At 43.8% G+C, this 20,645-nt stretch overlaps 1 protein-coding gene across 1 annotated transcript; it reads left to right on the top strand.

Annotated features, from left to right (window-relative positions):
- Nucleotides 1-1,140: 1,140 nt before the first annotated feature.
- On the top strand, nucleotides 1,141-11,753 carry ZFP3 (ZFP3 zinc finger protein). The gene is made up of 2 exons (XM_065898165.1): nucleotides 1,141-1,200; nucleotides 10,011-11,753. Exon 2 carries the CDS (start codon nucleotides 10,019-10,021, stop codon nucleotides 11,528-11,530), a length of 1,512 nt encoding a protein of 503 aa, XP_065754237.1. The 5' UTR covers nucleotides 1,141-1,200; nucleotides 10,011-10,018; the 3' UTR covers nucleotides 11,531-11,753.
- Nucleotides 11,754-20,645: the final 8,892 nt, after the last annotated feature.

Genomic DNA, 20,645 nt, shown 5'->3' with positions numbered 1-20,645 from the left:
TATAGTCTAGGGCCTAATCCCATGAACTCAAGCAAAAGCTTTCTTTTCCCCTTTCTTTCTTTTTTTTCCTGATAGGCTGTGTACTAGATATATACATAATATCACTTTCTGTGAGTAGTCACTCCCTTCCCTATTCCATAGGATTATGGTGAGGCGAACACAGAAGCCTGCCCCCACAATTGGGGCAGACAAGTGACCCAGATTTGGCTAAACCTACTATCCCTTTCCCCTGAATACAATGATTAGTCCAGGGGTGAGCACCAGACCTAAACAAGGCCAATCATAGTCCTTCCCTGTAACTGATATTTGGGAGGGGTATCATAGTTTGAGGCAACATTAGATAGGATGGAAGGCTTCTCCTATGCAGTTACCTTTGAAGTGAGACCTGAATAACAAGAAGCAGAGGAAGTAACAAGCACAAAGGTGCTGAGTTGAGAAGGGTCAAGCTGTTCAAGAAATAAGGAGGCTAGGGAAGAATGCCGTTCCCATTGCCGGAACCGCTGTCCCCTTCACTCTTGACCCGGGCAATTCCCGCTCAACCTTCAGATTTCAGCCCAAACATCACTCCCTCCAGTAAGCCCTCCTTGACTTCAAGAGCGGGTCTCCCTTCGCCCCCAGCAGATGACTGGCCTGTTCCTAGGATGTAGGGGTCTGTGTTTACCAGACTCGTGTAGTTCAAGGGAGGGAGTGACGGGATAAGGGATGCAGGGGGGCGTGTGATCTCTGCCCGGTGAGAAAGCGAAGCCAACTTTCAATTTCTCAAGTCCAGATCAATGCTTGGGGAGCGACAGCAGCGCGCAGAGCGGCCGATCCCAGGGCGGAAGTGCATCCCTGGAGCCTTTCTAGGAAACTCGGAGGACCTAGCTCGTCAGTGATCCTGGGGCTGAAGTGGGGCATCGTCAGGCGCACAGGGCCACTTCAGAGAGCTGGTGTGGCAGGGCAGCGGCGAGATGGGGCTCGGGTGAGCGCGAGAACCGGCGCAAAGCAAGCCTGAAAAGGGTGAGGAGACCCCGGCCTGCCGACCACCTGTTCCTCCTGGGAGTGCGGCGCGCGTTGATTGGCTGGAGTGCCGCCCGGGTACCGGAAGTGGCTGATGCCCATAGCCAGTGAAACCCAGACAACAGCTGCGGGTTCAGAGGCAGCGGGCGGAGCAGCGCGGGGAGCCCGCGGGGAGCGCGTGTGGGGCGGTGGCTGCCTGAGGTGAGACCTCATTCTGTCCCGGCCGGGGGTGGAGGGTGCTGCGCTCCCGAACCCCTGGCCCACCAGCCCCGCGAAAACCCGACGTTTAGGCCCGTGCCTGACCCGGGTTCGCTCTGTGACCTTGGGCTTTATGGTCTCCCCACCCCGCACCGGGTCCCCACCGGCACATACCCTGGACGCGGCCAGGGCCCGTCTCCGTCCTGGTTCCCTGCCTGTCAGCCGCTGGCACAGGAGCAGCAGGGACACCCCCTTCCGCGGGGGTGTCCTTACGTGGGGGATGATGGGAGCTGTGGTTTCCTCTGACATTCCATCCCCAAGTGAGCTGCGGGGACGAAATGGCGGGCAGTGTCATAAACTTCAGGCCTCCTGGCAGACTGTGCCCAGGGCCGGATATTGGTTTAAGAGGGTTAGTTACGGAAAGGAGACAGATTTCAGTGCAGAGTTAATAGAGCCTTTTGATTGTGGGAACCAGGAGGACAGAGGAAAAGAGGATAACAGTGCTTTAAATTAAGTGTCATCCAGATTGGCAGAAGGAACTTATTTTTACAAATAGTTATTGACATCAGCTATGTGTCAGACACCGATCTAGGCTCTTTAGATACAAAATGAATGAACTATCCAGTTAGTCCTCAAGGGTGTCACAGATTAGTTATGTAACTAAGATATTTACACAAATTCATTTAACAGATATTTAGCAGGTACCCGAAATGTGCTTGGCGCTGGGAATATCAAGATGAATAGAACATCATCCTTGTTCATGGTCTGAAGAAGGAAGCAGAGATGAAAATAGAGTAACAGTACAATGAGGTAGCTGCAACAAGGTGAAGGAGTCTTAGGGACAGAGAAGAAGACAGAGGGGACTCTCTGTCTCTGAGCTGAGTCTTGTAGATGTTTGTTAAGTGTAAAAGTGGGCAGTAGTATTCCAGGAAGTGGGAATAGCCTGTTCTCAAAGGCAGAGAAGCTTTAAAGAATAAGAAGTGTTTGAACTGCAGCACCCTGAGCATGACTGCAGCTCCCACCTGTCATTGGAGAGCCTGGGACAGGAGATGGGAAGGGAGACAGGGGCCTGACCAGGAAGGCATGATGAGCCATGTTAAGAAGTTTTAATTCTGTAGCCATTGGAGAGCAGTGAACAGGAAGCGACATGATAACTGTAGTACAAAGAAAGAGGTGAGTGAAATGCTGATTCAGAGGACCAAGAGATAACCTCCTTCCTGCAGGTGTAGGTGAAGACTTTGGGGAGGAGGTGATCCTTGTACTGGATACTGAGTATTTAGTAGGATCTGACCTTTCAGAAGTTAAGGGAAAGTATTTTTATGAATTAAGATGCTTTTGTCTATAAGTCACAGGATACAATTCAAGCTGGCCTAAAAAATACAAGTGTATAAGCTCTCATAATTGGAAGTCAAGAGGTGAAGTGGTTTCAGGAATGACTGAATCTAGTGGCCCAGCTGGCTCCATTTCCCCTCAGTTTTTCTCAGCTCGTCCTGCCTTCATCCACAGCTGGTAGTGAAATGGCAGCAGCGGTTCCAGGCAACAATATGTAGAAGTCTCTTCTGTGGTTCTCTCAGGACGGCAGGAAACTATTCCCAGAAGTTCCCAGCAAACTTCCTCAGAGTATCATTGACCCAGATGTCCATTCCTGAAACAATCCCTACTGTTCTGAACAGTTACTGGCAGGGGAATGGTATTAACTTAACTGGGTTAACTCATTTGGAGCTCACTCCTGGAGCTCTTGGGTGAGGTCAGATCTCCTGCAAAGAGTGCGAGGCCACTGCAAACTTTTTTGCTCAAATATCCCATAAAATAATTTGAAAAGCTTTGTGTATCCCCTTACGTGTTTGTAAGTTGACATCCAAAATATTTCATCATTTTTTCATCATGAATTTGAATAGTTGCAAAGGATGTTACAAATTCTGACATTTCAAAATTAAACGTCATGCCAATTGGCAGGATTCCTGCCCTTGGATCCGTGTGCTCACCACATCCTTCACCCTGTCTGTAACCTCCACTCTTCCCTCCTTCCCCCACTTCATTTGTCTCCCTGTCTCACTTGGTCATCTCAACTGTGTCCTGGCTAACATCTTCAAGTCCCTCACTTTCTCATTCTTCCACCACACGTGTCCCCAGATTCCCAGCCTGCTCTGGGGCTGTCAAAAGTGTTGCTGGAGAAAGTCAGGAAAGCACTCCGATGGGCTGATTTCGCTCCTCTCTACACTGATGTCTCCAGCATACTTGTATCAGCAAGAGGTGGTAGGGGTGTAACAGGAGAATGTGTGTAAGTTGCTTGGCACATAGTAAGAGCTTTCATTACTCCCCAGAAGGTCAGTGCATGCTCACTTATCTTCTCTCCTTCTTTACCCCAACTCTGCACATGCTACATTGAGGTCAGAATGTTCTTTCTGTTCCTTTTCTTATTCCTCCTGTACTTCCTAGTCTCTGAGGCTTTGCTCACCCCATGCTCTGCCCAGAATGCTGTTAAGTGCAGTAGTCTTCAAATGACATATATTGAGGGAGTCCACAAACATTTTCTATAACATCTGTAAGTGCATGGATTGTTGAATGGACATCAGTCTCTAGATCCTTGACTTCAGTTTGTACCCTTGCCTACCACCAGTGTGCTTGAGAGTGGACCTGTGGCCTATAGATTTCTCTTTTCCACCTCCTTTTTCACAATTGCTCTTTTCCTCCTTTACAGAAGAAAGACATACCTCTCACCCATGCCCTCCTTAATTTTACTATGGCATATCACTCTGGGGTGGAAAAACCTCTGGAGTGCCACACAGGGGGACAATTTACTGAGGGAGTAAATGATTCTTGGACCTTTTATAACTCAAGTCCCAATCTTTGCTTTTTTAAAAATTTTTAATTTTTTCCAATCTTTGCTTTTAACAGCATTTTAAAAAGACCTAATCAGGCTGTCAGCTGATAGATTATTCAATGATTTTTTACTAAAAATCACAATATGTTTTTGGCAGATGAGTTTAGAGGATTGAGTGATATTGCTATCCCAAGAGATTGCTGTAAACTCTGATTTAGGCAGTTTGGGCAAACTCAGGTCCAGTCACGGTAACTAGGGTCAGTCAGATAAGCGTAATGGAAATGTGACCTAGTCAGTTGTATTATATTCCCTGTCTGCTCCCAGAAGTTTAGGGTAGGGTTGGGGGAGGGGTCAAGTTGGAGGGCAGGAAAAAAGAATGCAGAGCAAGAACTGGCAGTGTTATCTGTAATCCTGCTGCTTTGCACACGTGTTGATCTGCTTGGTGGACCAGACCTTGGTACAGATGGATGCACCAGACTGAGAGTTAGATAACTCCAGTCACTCAGACTGTCAAACACAGTGGTTCCCAAACCTGATAGGGCATCAGAATCACCTGGGCACTTGTTAAAAATACACATTCCTTTGCCTACTCCTGGAGATTCTGACTCTGAGAGGTCTGATGTGGGACCTGGAAGTTAGTATTTTTAGAGATTTTCCAGTTGACTTTTCTTCATCTAACCTAATTCCAGGCCAAGAATCATTATTTAAGCATCGTTCATTAAAAAAAAAAAAACTTCCTGCTATGATTGTAAGCCAACTAAACAATTTTTAGGGTTTTATGTGGTGGCTTCTCATGTAGACAGTATGGTCCTTTTGAAGTTTTATTTCTCATGGTTAATTAATAGGTGGTTTATGCATCAGTATTTTGTGAATGAGGATTTCTGAGTGCATTGAAAAAAAAAAAATCCAGATCTGCAGAGTTGAAGACCCTATTCTGAACTATGGAGACCCAGTAGATGCTTGACATCCCCCAGACTGAGGACCAAGAGTGGTCATCCTACTCCTAAGATGGCACATCCATCTTATCTCTCTCCAGAAACAACTAATTTCAAATTTAGAAAAGTGAAGAAGTGACAAACATAAGAAATTATGTTTGGAAATTTAAATTTATGCTATGAGTAATAGAGTGTTTCCATATGAGGACGGGGTCTAATGTGTATCTGTGCCTCTGGAAAATCAACCAAAAGGAGAATGGCTTTGGGACTTCCCTGGTGGTCCAGTGGTTAGAACTCTGCGCTTCCACTGTAGGGGGCATGGGTTTGATCTCTGGTCAGGGAACTAAGATCCTGCATGCCGCACAGTGCATCCAAGGAAAATAAAAAGGAGGATGGCATTGATTTGTATATGAGAAGGTGTCTATTAAACAAAACAATATTTAACAACTGGCATTAATATCGTGTCACTGGTGGAATGCAAAGTAAAAGAATAGTCAGAGGGGGCAAATTTTAGTTGGGGAAGACTTTCTGGACTAGAATTTTGAACCAGGTGTTGAAGTTGGGGATAGATATACATACCTAACTTCTATGTCTTGCATCTTGTTTTACTGTGGACACGTGATTTTCCATATGGTGTGGGACAGATGTGGGTTTTATGAATGCTGACTTTGTGTGGAGCTTGATGTTGGAAAAGAAGTAACTATGGGAGAGATGCTGGTGAAAAGGAAAGGCCAGCGAGGGGGTCAGAAGTAGATAGGGACTGAAATACCAGCTTGTAGAACTTGTTCTTGGCTGAGCATTAGAGAGAAATTTATTTAAGACAGTGCTTTCTAACTCAAATAGTACGATGGATGAAGATAGCTAAATTCTCTACAATGGATTCTTACAGTTACATAGGTACACATTATCTATAATTTTCAAAAATTTCAGTGAAAAGGAGAAATCCAGTTTCTGTGTGCCTGCCCTTATTCCAGGGGAAAATTAGAGAAGGCGCTGAGTGGGGGAAAGTTGAAGAAGATTCCAGGTCATTTTTAGGGGTAGCACAAAGAGCTTCCAACACTTCAGGATTTCAGTAGGAGATCAGGTTCCTTCCAGGTGTCAGGAAAGAGGGCTTACCAGAGCTGCACCCCTGAGTGATTAGGGAGGCCAGAGGGTATGATCCTGTGGATGACTGGAGGCTGGGCAGAGAAAAGGGGCTGTACAAAGGGCACCCCAAAATCACCCCTTAGCCCTTCCCTCACCACTTGACCCCAGTCTCTCCTGCCTCTCAGGATCTTCATTTCTTCAGTAATCTCATCTTTTCTTCCCTCTTAACCTTTCTCTCTACTGGCACCATCCTTTCTAATATAAACCTGTTCAAATCTCTACCATCAGAGAAAATTCTTCTTTGACTTTCTTTGACCTTTTACACTACTGCCCATCTTGGTCCTCTCCTTTCACCCAGATTTTTTGAAAGAAGCAGCAAATTAATTAATCAGTCCACTGCCACCTGGCTTCTGCTTCTGTCATTCCGTTGACTCTGTTTTTACATGTCATCTGTGACCACCTAATTGTCCCAGCAGACGTTTTCCAGTTCTTATCCTACTGGATCTATCAACTGTGTGTGACGCTTTGTAATTCCCTCTGCCATTGCCTTGGTGACTTATATGACACTTTTTCTGGTTCTTCTCCTACTTCACTAACCATTCTTTCTCTTCTTGGCAGGCTTCTCTTCCTTTGCCTACCCCTTTATCATTAGGGTCCTAACAGGAAACAGGTACTTCGCTCAAATTAGGATAATTTGAGAAGGGTTTATTTGCAAAGAAGTTAATATAAAAGATGCAGGTGTAGGCAGGGTACTGAGGAAAGCTGGGATTGGCAATAGCAGAGTAGTCACCAGCCCTAGGCCAGAAGAGGCAAGAGGTAGGGGAGGGCCTGAAGCCCACAGAGACAACTGGGTAGGATGATTCCTTGAGAGGAGTAATGAACTTCAATTGAGGGACACCATGAACCCAAGGTGATCTCATAGGAAGGAACCAGGAGGATAAATACTCTGACCTCACTGTCCTCCCTCCTTCCAGCCTCCTGCTAGGGCTCCCCATTGGTGAAACACAACTGGAAGCCAGAGGGCCCCTTGATGAGTGCTATATAGGTTACCTTCTGGGGCAGAGAGCAAGGTGAAGAAAAGTTGAAAGATCTGGAGGGGAACATGGAAGTTAACTGGAGTACTCTTCAATGTTGGCCTTGGCTTTCTAGGTTTCTGTCTTCAGTATCTGACAGTTGTCACAACTATACTCATTATTGTCTATGCTGAGTACTCTCAAGTCTGTATCTTTAGTCCTGACTGCTCTAAGCTTTAGACCAATATATTTTGACTGATTCCTTGGTACTTCTGTATGGATGTGTTGAAACTCATCTTGTCCAAATCACAGCTCATTTATCATCTTACCCCCTAACCTAGCTGCTCCTCAATATTCCCAACCTTGGTGGTATCACTATCCATCTAATTACACCTTCCTTACACCTATATCCAATCATACCCCAAGTCTTAGAGAATTTGTCCTCTCAAGCACTTCTCTAGTCTGTTTCCTCTTCATTCACACTACCACTATTACCCTAGTTAGATCTCATCACCCTTTGCCTTGATGACTACATCAGACTTCTAACTGATCTCCTTTATGTCCTTGTCTGCTGCTTTCTGGTTCAGCCACTAAATGGCCACTTGTGTATATCTACCTGAAATGCTAATCTGACCATGAACTGTGTCATTCCTTGGCTTAAAAACCATTCCATGACTCTGCAAAATAAGGATGAAGTCCCATAGCTGCCCCATTCCCCCTTGAGAACCACCTTCTGCAATTAACACTTTTATTGATGGGAGGATTGTGTTGCTCAGATTTGCTGTGGTGCACAGATGCACTGCTCTAGGCAAAGGGCCTCTCCTCTTCAATATTAGCTCCCGGTTGCTTAATACCTGAACAGAAGCTGGGCTCATTTCCCCAGCATTTGGATCTTCTGTGAGGGGACAGCTAAATCCCTGGGGCCATTGTACCAATTAGGAGCAAGTTTCGCTTCATAAATTAAAAAACCATAATAGCTTAAGCAAGGAAAAAGCTTATTTCTCTGTTAGATAAAAGAAGTCCAGAGACAGGCATTCCAGGGCAAGTATGGCAGCTCCACAGAGTCATCAAGGACCCAGGTGCCTTCCTGTTCTTGTCCCACTGTAAGGTATGCTGGTGAACTCATGGTCCAGGATGGCACTTCAGCTATCACTTCATGCCCCAGGCACAGCACAGAAGAAGGTGAAGAAATGTATCCCCTTACTTTTAAGGAGATATCCCAGAAGTCCCTTGTGCTGTCATTTGCATTTTACTGTCTCATTGGCCAGAAGCTAGTTACATGGCCAAATCTAGCTGTAAAGAAGGCTGAGAATATATTTCTTTAGGCAGCCTCATTGCTACAAAAATAAATTCATTATTCTGTTGCTGCTGAGGTGGGGAAGAGTGGAGATTGGGATAGACAACTAAAAATCCTTGCCACAGCCTTTTAGAAGTTTTAAAAAAGTATAGGCTTTAAGATTTATAAAAGTGTTAAAGAGGGGCTTCCTTGGTGGCACAGTGGTTAAGAATCCGCCTGCCAATGCAGGGGGACACGGGTTCGAGCGCTGGTCCAGGAAGATCCCACATGCCGCGGAACAACTAAGCCGTGCGCCACAACTACTGAGCCTGTGCTCTAGAGCCTGCGAGCCACAACTACTGAGCCCACGTGCCACAACTACTGAAGCCCGCACACCTAGAGCCCATGCTCTGCAACAAGAGAAGCCACTGCATTGAGAAGCCTGCGCACCGCAGCAAAGAGTAGCCCCCGCTCGCCGCAACTAGAGAAAGCCCACGCACAGCAACGAAGTCCCAGTGCAGCCAAAAATAAATAAAATAAATTTTTAAAAAACTAAAAAAAAAAAGTGCTAAGAAAATTGTATAAAGGGACCAATTAGAATATTAGTAAGTAAAAATCAACAGCATTGCTATATGTATGTATATATATATATGTATACACACACACACACACATACACACATATATATATAATAACAACCAGTCAGAAAATATAAGAAAAACTCACTAAAAGAGAAGACATACAGGAACGTGATGGATATAAAAACATCAGGGTAAGTTTGGAAATTTTACAAAATTATACTAAAATTTATTTGGAAAAATAGACAGGAATATTTGAAAAAGAAGACTAACAAGTGAGCACTTTCTCTAACATATTAAAAAATTTAAAGCTACAATAGGTTGAACAGTTTGGTGTTAGAGAGGGAATAGATCAATAGAACTGAATGGAGCCTGGAAATTGACCCAGATATATATGGAACTTTAGACTATGGTATAGGAGGCATTTCAAATTAGTAGGGAAAATTAGGTATTGATACAATTTAGTAACCATCTAGAAAAAAGCTAGAACCATACTTTATCCAAATATACGGGAGCCAAGGGTGGTTCCTTCTGTCCCTGTTATAGCTAAGTCACATTAACCTTTTGAATAGGTAATGCCTACAACATATACAATCCCCTATTCTCTAGAGCTGGTGAGCGCCACAGAACTGGGCTAAAGATATTTCTTCTTGCTACTCATTTCTGGTTTCTTCCTCTATAAACCCAAAGGTTATATTAGTCATTTTTGTCCCTTTCCCAACCTTTTCCATATACCATCTATTAATATGGCCACAATTTTCCTTAAATATTTTTATTACCAACCTCAGGTTCTGCCTCAATTCACTGTTAATATTATGGAACTTTTATCAGCATCTTCTTACCATCCATTTCCTATTCTCTCCTTAAATCTTTTCCTCTGATAATTTCCCTCACTCTTCTCAGTCAGCATCTGCTCTTTGTGTAGCATGTCCACCATAATCCTAAATCTTTCTCTTCTCTTCAACAGCGTCCTGTAATCTCACCAGATACAGAGAGTGCTTTTGGGTGCTGTCAGAACCATGTCAAGCTCCATACTCCCTAGTATTGGCTTCATTTAGCTGTGATACAGCCACTTCACAGACTTACCCTCTCTCATTTCAGATTGTGAGATGGGGACTGAGAACAAGGAGGTAATTCCCAAGGAAGAAATTTCTGAAGAATCTGAACCACATGGGGCAATATTAGAAAAACTTCCAAAGGTGGTTTATCAGGGTCACGAGTTTGGAGCAGCATGTGAAGAAGACATTTTGGAGGAGCATTCCAGAGAGTCCACAGAAGAGGTTCTGGAGCAGGTGTCCCCTGAGGAGAGAGACTTTGCATCAGGGTTGATTATCTTTAAGAAATCACCCTCAAGTGAGAAAGACCATGAAAATAATGAAAGTGAGCGAGCCTACAATCCTAGCTCAAACCTGATCACGTACCAGGGAGATACTACGGCAGAGGCAGTTAGCACATTTGCTGCTTCTGGCCAAAACTTCATAGAGAATTTAGGACCTAATAAAACACATAGAAATTCTCTGGGAGAAAAGCCTCATACATGTAAAGAATGTGGGAAAGCCTTTAATCAAAACTCACATCTTATTCAGCATATGAGAGTTCATAGTGGAGAGAAACCCTTTGAATGCAAAGAATGTGGAAAAACATTTGGAACTAACTCAAGCCTTCGAAGGCACCTGAGAATTCATGCTGGAGAGAAGCCCTTTGCTTGTAATGAATGTGGAAAGGCCTTCATTCAGAGTTCACATCTCATCCACCATCACAGAATTCACACTGGAGAGAGACCTTATAAATGTGAAGAATGTGGTAAAGCCTTCAGTCAGAACTCAGCCCTTATTCTACATCAGAGAATCCACACTGGGGAGAAACCATATGAATGTAATGAATGTGGGAAGACCTTTAGGGTTAGCTCACAGCTTATTCAGCATCAGAGAATTCATACTGAAGAAAGATATCATGAATGCAATGAGTGTGGCAAAGCCTTCAAGCATAGCTCAGGCCTCATTAGACACCAGAAAATTCATACTGGAGAAAAACCCTATCTGTGTAATGAATGTGGGAAAGGCTTCGGTCAGAGTTCTGAGCTCATCCGGCATCAAAGAATTCATACAGGAGACAAACCGTATGAATGTAATGAATGTGGGAAAACTTTTGGCCAGAACTCAGAGATTATTAGACATATTAGAATTCATACTGGTGAGAAGCCCTACGTATGTAAGGAATGCGGGAAGGCCTTTAGGGGAAACTCAGAACTTCTTAGACATGAGAGAATTCACACTGGAGAGAAACCCTATGAATGCTTTGAGTGTGGAAAGGCTTTTAGGCGGACCTCTCACCTTATTGTCCACCAGAGAATTCATACTGGAGAGAAACCTCATCAGTGTAATGAATGTGCCAGAACCTTTTGGGATAACTCTGAGCTGCTTCTCCACCAGAAAATTCACATTGGAGAGAAACCTTATGAATGTAATGAGTGTGAGAAAACATTCAGCCAGCATTCCCAACTTATCATACATCAGAGAATTCACACTGGAGAGAAGCCTTATGAGTGCCAAGAATGTCAGAAGACCTTTAGTCGGAGTTCTCACCTCCTCCGACATCAAAGTGTTCACTGTATGGAATGATCTGCAAAGCATGAAAGCCTTCTGTGGAAAAGCTGAAGTCAGACTTATTGTTCTCAGTCTGTACCCCAAGTTCTCAGATCAAATGAATAGACAGAACCTCCTCTGTCCTTTTACTGATTTTTATTTAAACAGTTGGTCAAAAAGGATGAGGCACTTTTATGAACTATTCATTGAGAAGTTTCAGTGTACTGAGTTAAATCATAAAAGCTGTTTCAGGCCTTAATTCTCCACTATCCCTTTTTCCTTTCCTTCCTCCCTCCCCACTAGTGGATCACATAACATTAGGGGTCTTTACTGGCCATCTAGCCCAAATTGTTACTGTTCAGGAAAAATGGAGGAACATGATTCCATCACTTCCTAGGAATGACAGAGTTGACCCCTCAAATATTACCCCTGAAATGTTAAAGTCATGGCCTAGAAGACACACCTCTCTCTTTCCCACTCTTTAGCATTGGAATTTAGTAAGCTTTTTTAGCTTCAAAATCTTCCAAACTTGCTATCAAGTTCCCTTGGAAGATGGCAGCATTAATGAAGAAGCGGGAAGCTTGGGTCATTTCCCATCTCGTGCTAGGCTTCCTTAGTCATCTGAGAGGGTGCCATGGTAGAGGAAACTGACAAGCAATTTATAGGATTGTAAGTGAAGGCCCTCAGAATCCAGAGGGGCTGATTAGCAAGGCCAGGGGATAAACAAGTGAGGCCAGACTACTCAGCATGGGCAGAAGCAGCTCTTTTGCAGCTCTTTCTCATTTCAGGGCCGTTCAGACTGAGTGCTCCCAAGAACTCTGCTGCATTCACTTTGGGCCCCAGCTTGTGTTGCTGCTGACAGATCCTGTGTCAGGAAATAACAAAGAGGACTGCAGCTTCATTGTCACTAGGCACCTGGCCACAGTGATGAGCTGGTTCACCTGACTGACCAGGACCCTGCCTTGCCAAAGCACTTAAGCTCCCATGACCTGGGTCCCACTGCTGGGGTCCCTGGCTAATAGGCCAGGATGTGACAGCCTCTTCTCAATTTGTCCTTGGCTTTGGAATTCTCTTTCTTCAGCATTTCTACATGTGTTTCCTGTGTTCTCTTACGTGTTTTTTTTTTTTTTCTTCAAGGAAACACATCCTCAATTTTTCATGTGTCAATGTTTCTGAGGCAGTGAATGGTAGTGGGAATTGCACTAACGGGGATCCAGCTTGCTTGGGGTCTGGTCTTAGAACTAGACCTTGAATAAGGCACTTCACCTGCTGATCCCTAATTTCCTCATCTGTAAAATGAGGGGAGTTGAACTAAGTGATCTCAAGTTTCAACTGGCCCAATAATTCCTTTTTTCTTTTTAAAAAATTTAACTTTATATATCTTCAGTGTTTTATTCTTTAATCTCTTTATTACACTAATACTAATCACTAGTATTTATTGAATTTTTACTATGTGCCAGGCACAGTGCCAGACAGTTTACAGTTTTGTTTTCACAGCCTCCCTATGGTGTGGGTACTCTTTTTTTTAAAAACAAACAAAACGGCTTTATTGAGGTATAATTTACATACCATAAAATTCACCTGTTTAAGTGTTCAGTTGAATGCTTTTTAGTTAATTTACAGAGTTGCACAACCATCAGTGATGTGGATTCTCTTACACCAATTTGAAAGGTGAGGGGCAGGGGAGAAGTCAAGTAACTTGCCCATGATCACACAGCTGGTAAGTGCTAGAGCCAAGACTCCAGCCCTGAGCTGTGCTCCTAAGCACTGTGTTGTACTGTGAATAGGTGCATGCATTACTGCCTTATTCGAAATCCTTTGTACATTTTCTATTCATTATTAATTACTACATGAAATTGAATATAATGGATTTAAATCATGTCCTTGGAAACATAACTGGTCATAGCCAAAACCCATCAAGTGGGTTTATTCTGTACCCCAATATGTGCCCCCACCCCCAGGCTCATGCTCTTGGCTTGAGAAAAGGGCTGTACAAGTAAAACAGTTGATGGGGACTTCCTTGGCAGTTCAGTGGTTAAGACTTTGCCTTCCAATGCAGGGGTGTGGGTTCGATCCCTGGTCGGGGAGCTAAGATCCCACATGTATCAAGGCCAAAAAAACCAAAACATAAAGCAGAAGCAATATTGTAACAAATACAGTAAAGACAAAAAAAAGTCCATATCAAAACAAACAGAAAAAAGCTGATTACACAGTTTCCACATCCTTCCAGGTACCTCGGTCTCTAGTAGTTAGACGTTAGTAGAAGTTCTTTAACTCATCTCTTTCCATAGGGTGTTTACAAGTGCAGTGTGCTCTCATTCCTTTTTTCATCACTCAAGCTCAAATTGAATTATACCCAAACATATCTTTCTCATGTGAAACCTGGATGTTACTTATTCCCTTACCTTCTTATTCCTGTGTTTGAATATTTTATTTGCACATTCACCCCTTGCCAGCCCTTAATATAGAACTCAGCACCTATTCAAGCTCCCCAGAAAGGATCCCCTCACAGAAACATATCCATGAGTAATACGGACTCTACTTAAGATTCTGGTGTGTAAGAGGTGGAGAAGGGGGTTTGCATCCTACTAGACATCTCGTTCTCAGCAGTCCCTTCTTTGCTAAACTGCCACTGAAGATTTTTCTCTTTGTCTTCCCCTCTCAGGGCTGTCACCTCAGCTCCTTTTTAGGCCCTTCAATAACAGACCGCTCATTGGAACACTAGAAGGCAATTTAGTGACCAATTTTTGTTGTGCCTGATCATATTAAGGGAAGAAGTTCTCACCTCTCATTCTAAAAAGAATTTTCCAACATATATTAATTCTTTCCCAAGAGAAATTCTGGTGAATGAAATTATTTCCACCTTGTTATATACACTACACACACATCCTGTAACCTCACTACCTGCCCTTATCCACCTTACACCCAGCTAGCTCAGAAATATTTCTCTCTTTTCCTTGTTTGCCCCCTCCCCCTCAATTTTCTTAGGAGCCAAAATCTGACCATAATATAATTGACTGGTAGTCATAATCTAGTGCAAGTAGAATTCTATCAAGGAAAGTAAAGATGTGAATTTTCTTAATTTTAGACCCATTAAAAATACCAGGCCTCACAATCTCAAAAACCTACCAAAATACCCAGAAATACCCTTCAGAATTTTTGCAGACCTAACCATGTACATTTTCATCCTTCCCTAATTAAACAGTTTTACTGGTATATTAACACTTTATGTAAATAAAGTATTTCTTTACAATTTTACTGATTTGATGCCTTTCTAAGTATATTCCAAAGTACATTGTTTCATTATGGTCTTAATATGAATTTGTATGCCATTTTCCTGCCATCCTATAAATTTCACCTTAGTACCCCAACATGTGCTCTGGTAGCTTCTGGTTTTACGTAAGCTGTTCACTCTGTCCTTTTATTATTTTTTTTAAATTAATTATTTTTGGCTGTGTTGGGTTCTCATTGCTGCGTGAGGGCTTTCTCTAGTTGCGGTGAGCAGGGGATACTCTTCGTTGCGATGCGTAGGCTTCATTGCGTGGCTTCTCGTTGCGGAGCATGGGCTCTAGGTTCGTGGGCTTCAGTAGTTGTGGCATGCAGGCTCAGTAGTTGTGGCACACAGGCTTACTTGCTCCACGGCATGTGGGATCTTCCAGAACCAGGGCTCGAACCCGTGTCCCCTGCATTGGCAGGCGGATCCTTAACCACTGCGCTACCAGGGAAGTCCTGTTTACTCGGTCCTTGATCTTCTGCTTTGCTTGGTGAGGTCTTTTATCTTTCATGACAGGGCAAATGTTACCTACTTTGTTTATCTAGATAGATACAGTTAGTTTTTCAGGATTATCAACTTAATGTAAGGTATTCTGGATCTGGAATTTCTTGGTATCCAGTGGTTAGGACACTGTGCTTTCACTGCTGAGGGCCCGATCCCTGGTCAGGGAACTAAGTTCCCACAAGCCTTGCAGTGCAGGGGGAAAAAAAAAAAGATATTCTGGATTTAAAAAAAATGTTACTGAGATTTCTGTGCTGGTGTTTATTATTGTTTTGTTTTGACATGTTCTCCTGAGTGACTCCTGGTCTGAGGCAGTTTCCTTAGGTTGTTAGGTACGGGGTCTTTGAGACTCAGGAAAGCTCTATCTAGAAAAATGTGCATGCAAATTCAGGGAACTCATGGACCATCTGAAACTCATCTTTGGACCTCTGTAGTCCTTTACACGGTCCTGAAATCAAACTTTTACCTATAAAACAAATTACCAAGTAACCCGCAATAACCTCTACCTCATCACATCCCTCAGCTTTGGGGATGAAGCTATGCCAAGACTATCTGCCTGGGTGAACCCCTGAAAGTTCGGGAGTTGGAACCTCAGTAAATTCCAGTGGGAAGCGGGACGTGGTGATTCTGGTGATAACCTGAGGCGAGGAGCCTCAATAACGGGGCCCCTGCACATTCATCAACCACCTGCTGAGCCCCTACGACACGTTGGGACCTGTGCAACGCGCGGGGGGGCTAAGCGCTAAGAGGCTGGTGGGGACTTGAGCTATGCAGTAGAGGTCAGCCCTGCGGAGTGGGGAGTAGGCGAGAAGGCTTCGATTCTCCCACGGAGGAGGAAGCCCGCCTCCTCCCTGAGAGCTGGGGAGCGGCGGCCGACGAGCCAGGCGCGGCCCCCTCCTCGAGCCCCAGGACGTGAGCTCACTCCTCTGCACCCGCTGGCAGTCCCTGCCACGTCCTTGTCTCCAGCCTGGGCCTCGCACTGGGGCTCGGCCGCGACTCGCATCTCTCCTGCGGTGCCGCTGACGAGAATGCTGATGTTTATTTGTACTACGCTTTGCAGACAGTGTTTTCATCGGTGGACCCAACTTTGCCGGCACCGACACCGACGAACCTCTAAGTCATCGAAAGCGCTCGGCCACCACTGCCTCCGGGACCAAGAGGTACTGATAAGAGCCTCATCGAGCCCTGAGGCTGGGGCCGCTCTCGGAAGCCTGGGGACCCTTGTCCGTGCGCCACCTGGCGGGCGGGGGCGGGCCGGGGCGGCGCGCGGCGTGATTGGTCGAGGCCCGGGGTGCCTTTTTGCTGGTGACCGGTGGGGGCCGGAGGCTGAGGTGGGAGGGCCCCGAGAGTGGGCTACTGCGCGCTGCTGACCCCAGAGTCAAGTACTGGGGTACCCGCCGGACGGGACCTGGGCTGGCGTCTCTCAAGCCGCCGTGATTTGTCGTTTGTGAGGACGTTTCACATCCCAGGGTGGGATCTATTCCGCCGTTCCCCCTGATGTTCATGGAGTCCTTGCCGCGGCCCAGGTTCTTTCGAACTTCCAACCAGGCCTATTAAGATACTTATCTAATAACTAATTATTAAAATTTAATTTAGTGGCAGTGGGAAAGGACATACTCAAGGTACAGAAGGCAGGTTTGGCTTCAGAAAGAAGGAAGAAAGCACTGTCCTCTGAGGCTGCTGGAGGAACTGAGACGACAGATGTGGAGGGAATGAGCGCAGGGTGGCCAGCAGAGTTGATTATTTGAGGCCTTTTGCTAAGAAGGGTGATTATGCATTGGAGTGGGCAGATTACCCAAAACATCATCTAGAAAGGAGAAAAATGCTTCTGTGCCCCTGATCTGCTGGTTATGTCGGCATTCTCTGAGCTGGGTTGTGGTGGGGACAGGGCGGAACTTTAGTCACAGGAGGACTATAATCCACACTCCACTCCATTGACTCCCAAGTGGGAGGAATCCCAGGAGTGCAGCGAATGTAGGAAAGACCCGAGAGGTCTTCATGCGGTCGGGTGGAGCTGAGATTCTCTGCATCAGAGAGTTCACACTGGTGAGTAACCCTGCTAATGTAATGAATTCCACCTTCAGACAGAATTCCCACCTTGGAGTTCATCAGAAAACTTGTACTGGAGAGGCCCTTGGAATACCAATGCGGAAAATCCTCTGATCAGAACTCACCAGTTTCAGCATCAGAGCATCCACAGTGCACAGCGATCTGGGGATTTACTCACTGTAGGACACTTTCATTCCGACCTGAAACTTTGCTCTGATCTTTCCTCTTCTTTACCGATGTCACTAGACTGGAAATGCCCTTTGTGCCAGCTAATTTTGTCCTGCTCCTTGAGGACAGGGCTACCTTGTTGTAGAAGAGCGTATCGCATTCAGCCCAGGGTTGCCACTCAAAAATTAACCAATGAATGACTTAAATAAATAAGAGGCCATAAATGATGAATTGGACATTTCAAATTTAATTAACTGAATGTAGAATCATAATGCCTTTGCTGTCCTTTATTTTTCTATGCAGATCCTTTATCTCCTAAAATGATGGCCACGGCATTAAAGGTCTATATCACCCATCTAATATAAATTATATCTCTTTATGTGATATGGGGACATGTAAAATGTTAAACAGTTGAACCAAAACCTTTCTTTAGCTGAGGGAATTGATCCACTATACGATTTACTCAAATACAAGATAGCCACAGATTGCCTTAAACACACCTCTTTTCCTTGCAACTTTCAGCACTGGAACAAAACAAAACCCAAATCAGATACTTCACCTGTACCATCCTCAAAATCTTTCTTTCATAAGAGGCTTTGTTTACTTCTTGATCTCGTTTCTGTTTTTATACATTATTTCCATCTTCTTGGATATATTAATTTTTTTCTTCATGTGAGCTATATCTTAAATGTATTTGCTGGGATTCAGTATTCTTATTTTTGCAGCTGCTTCAGCATCATCATGGGCTTATGTTTTCTTCATATGTAGTAGTATGCTCAGGATAATCTTGAAAACTAGTTGTTCTTGTGTGTTTTGTTTTGTTGGCTGAGCCACACAGCTGAGCAGGGGTTGAACCTGGGCCCTCAGCAGTGAAAGCGTGGAGTCCTAACCACTGGATGGCCAGGGAATTCCTTGAAAATTAGTTTTTAAATGACTTGTTATTGAAAAGATTAGAATCTATTGCAGGACAAACCATATGTTGGGAGCCTCACTATCTACAGCAGAACCCTGCCAGGCTGGATGTTCTGTCCATTGAATACAGGCAACGCCTCTTTAACTCCTTTCTTTCTTTCTTTCTTCCTTTCTCCCTTCCTTCCTCCTTCCTCCTTTCTTCTTTCCTTCCTTCCTTCCTTTCTCTTTCTTTCCTTCTTTCATTCTTTCTTCCTTCCTTCCTTCCTCCCTCCCTCCCTCTCTCTCTCTCTCTCTCTCTCTTTCTTTCCTTCCTTCATTCCTTTCTACAGAAATTTATTTTCTCACAGTTCTGGAGGCTACAAATCCCAGATTGAGATGCCAGCCAATTTGGTTCCTACTGAGAGCTCTCTTCCGGGCTGTGGGTGACCACGTTCTCACTATGTCCTCACATGGTGGAGGGAGAGCGGGGGAAAGAGGAAAGAAGGAAGAGAGGGAGAGCGGGAGAGCTTCTTTTTCTCTTAAAATGTTTTCTCAGGTACCTTGGGGAAAAGTGTCCCTTTTTTCTCTCTATGCCACGTGGACCCGTTCATTAGCTAGAAATAAATTCCAATTAAGCAAAGAAACAGCAGTAATGCAGGAAATGCAAGTGAATCAAGGAAAAAGTAGCCATTTGTTTTTAAGGCAAACAACCAAATAACCAGTGCTACCAGCCTGTAAAGACCCCATACACACCCAGAAATCCCTTCAGAATTCATCCTGGATTGTCTAATCTTGGTTATTCCCTGAATTTCAATTTCCTCATCCATAAAGTGGGGAAAATACCCACGCTTCAAGTTTGTGGGAGTATAGTACAAAATGGTATATCTGACAGTCCACTGCTTTGTGTATAGTAGGAGCCCAATAAATGCAGTTTCTTTTTCTCTTTTACCCACTTTCTTTCTCCTCTGATTTACCCCAAGCTAAAGATCTTTCCCACAAGCGTTAGAATTCAAAGAGAATAAAAATTGCATCTTAACCACTACATTGTACTTATTTTTATTTCCTGTTTTTTTTTCTTTCTGTGTTTTATCTTAAATGTACATTATTTCATCTACCTTAAGGACACTAAGTAGCCCTTGTAAGTTGACATGGGAATCTAATTACCATTATAACACTGTTTCTTTGTCAGGGCCAATGTATTATGTTTGCAGGTCTATCACAGAAGATTCCTTCCTTTACGAGTGGGAATTCCATTGTGAAGTGCTTATAGGAAAAGTCAAAACTTCTTTCTACTGCTTATAAGTTTTAGTTCTTGTTTCTAAAATGAAATTCCATATCTCAGCTAATTCTGCTGCCTATGTATTTATTACTGGCTTTAAGCAATTCGATTTTGATAGTACCTTGGTGTATCTGTCTTCACGTTTCTTCTGCTTTGTGTTTGTTGAACTTCTTGGATCTGTAGATTTATAGTTTACAGCAAATTTGGAAAGTTGTTAGCTGTTACTTCTTCAAATGTTTTTCTGCTTTCCTCTTTCTTCCCCTTGGGACTCTAATTACACATGTATTAGGTTGATTAAAGTTGTCTCACAACTTACTGATTGATGCTTTGTTCATCTATTTTTTTTAAATGTATTTTTTAATCTCTGTATTTCATTTTGGATAGTTTCTATCCAGTACATTTTTCATCTCAGACATATCTTTCATCTCTAGAATTCAGTTTATGTCTTGTTAATATCTCTTCTCTTTCTCCGTGCTCATGTTTTCCTTTACCTTTTTGAACATACGGAGTATAATAGCTGCATTCAGTGTCCTTGTCTAATAATTATCATCTGTGTCATTGCTGGATCTGTTTCTATCGATTTTTTCTCCTCATTATGGATCATGTTTTCCTTTTTCTTGCATGCCTTTAATTTTTGATTGGGTGCCAGGCATTGTAAATTGTATGTTGTTGGGTACTTTTTTTTTTTAAATTTAATTCCTTTAAATTATTTTTGACCTGGGAAGCCCTAAGCTAACATTTTTTAATGTTACCTGTTCTGGTCACTGGGCTAGGTGTTATTGAATTTAATCCCCATCACGACCTATGGATGGGTACTATTATTTCCCCCATTTTACAGAAGAGAAAGCTGAGACTAGGAGAGTGATTTACCCAAGGCTGAGTTATGTGTCCCACAGAATTCATGTTGAGGTCCTAATCCCCAGTACCTCAGAATGTGTCTGCATTTGGAGATAGGGTCTATAAAGAGGTAGTGAGGGCTTCCCTGGTGG

The sequence above is a fragment of the Phocoena phocoena genome, chromosome 19 (genome assembly GCF_963924675.1).
Source record: "Phocoena phocoena chromosome 19, mPhoPho1.1, whole genome shotgun sequence".
NCBI lineage: Eukaryota > Metazoa > Chordata > Mammalia > Artiodactyla > Phocoenidae > Phocoena > Phocoena phocoena.
Note: the sequence above shows the minus strand (reverse complement) of the source record. Positions and strands in the feature narration are given on the sequence as shown.

Excerpts from the sequence above, each read along its gene's own strand:
- ZFP3 (XM_065898165.1), top strand. The coding sequence starts at position 10,019 with ATGGGGACTGAGAACAAGGAGGTAATTCCCAAGGAAGAAATTTCTGAA.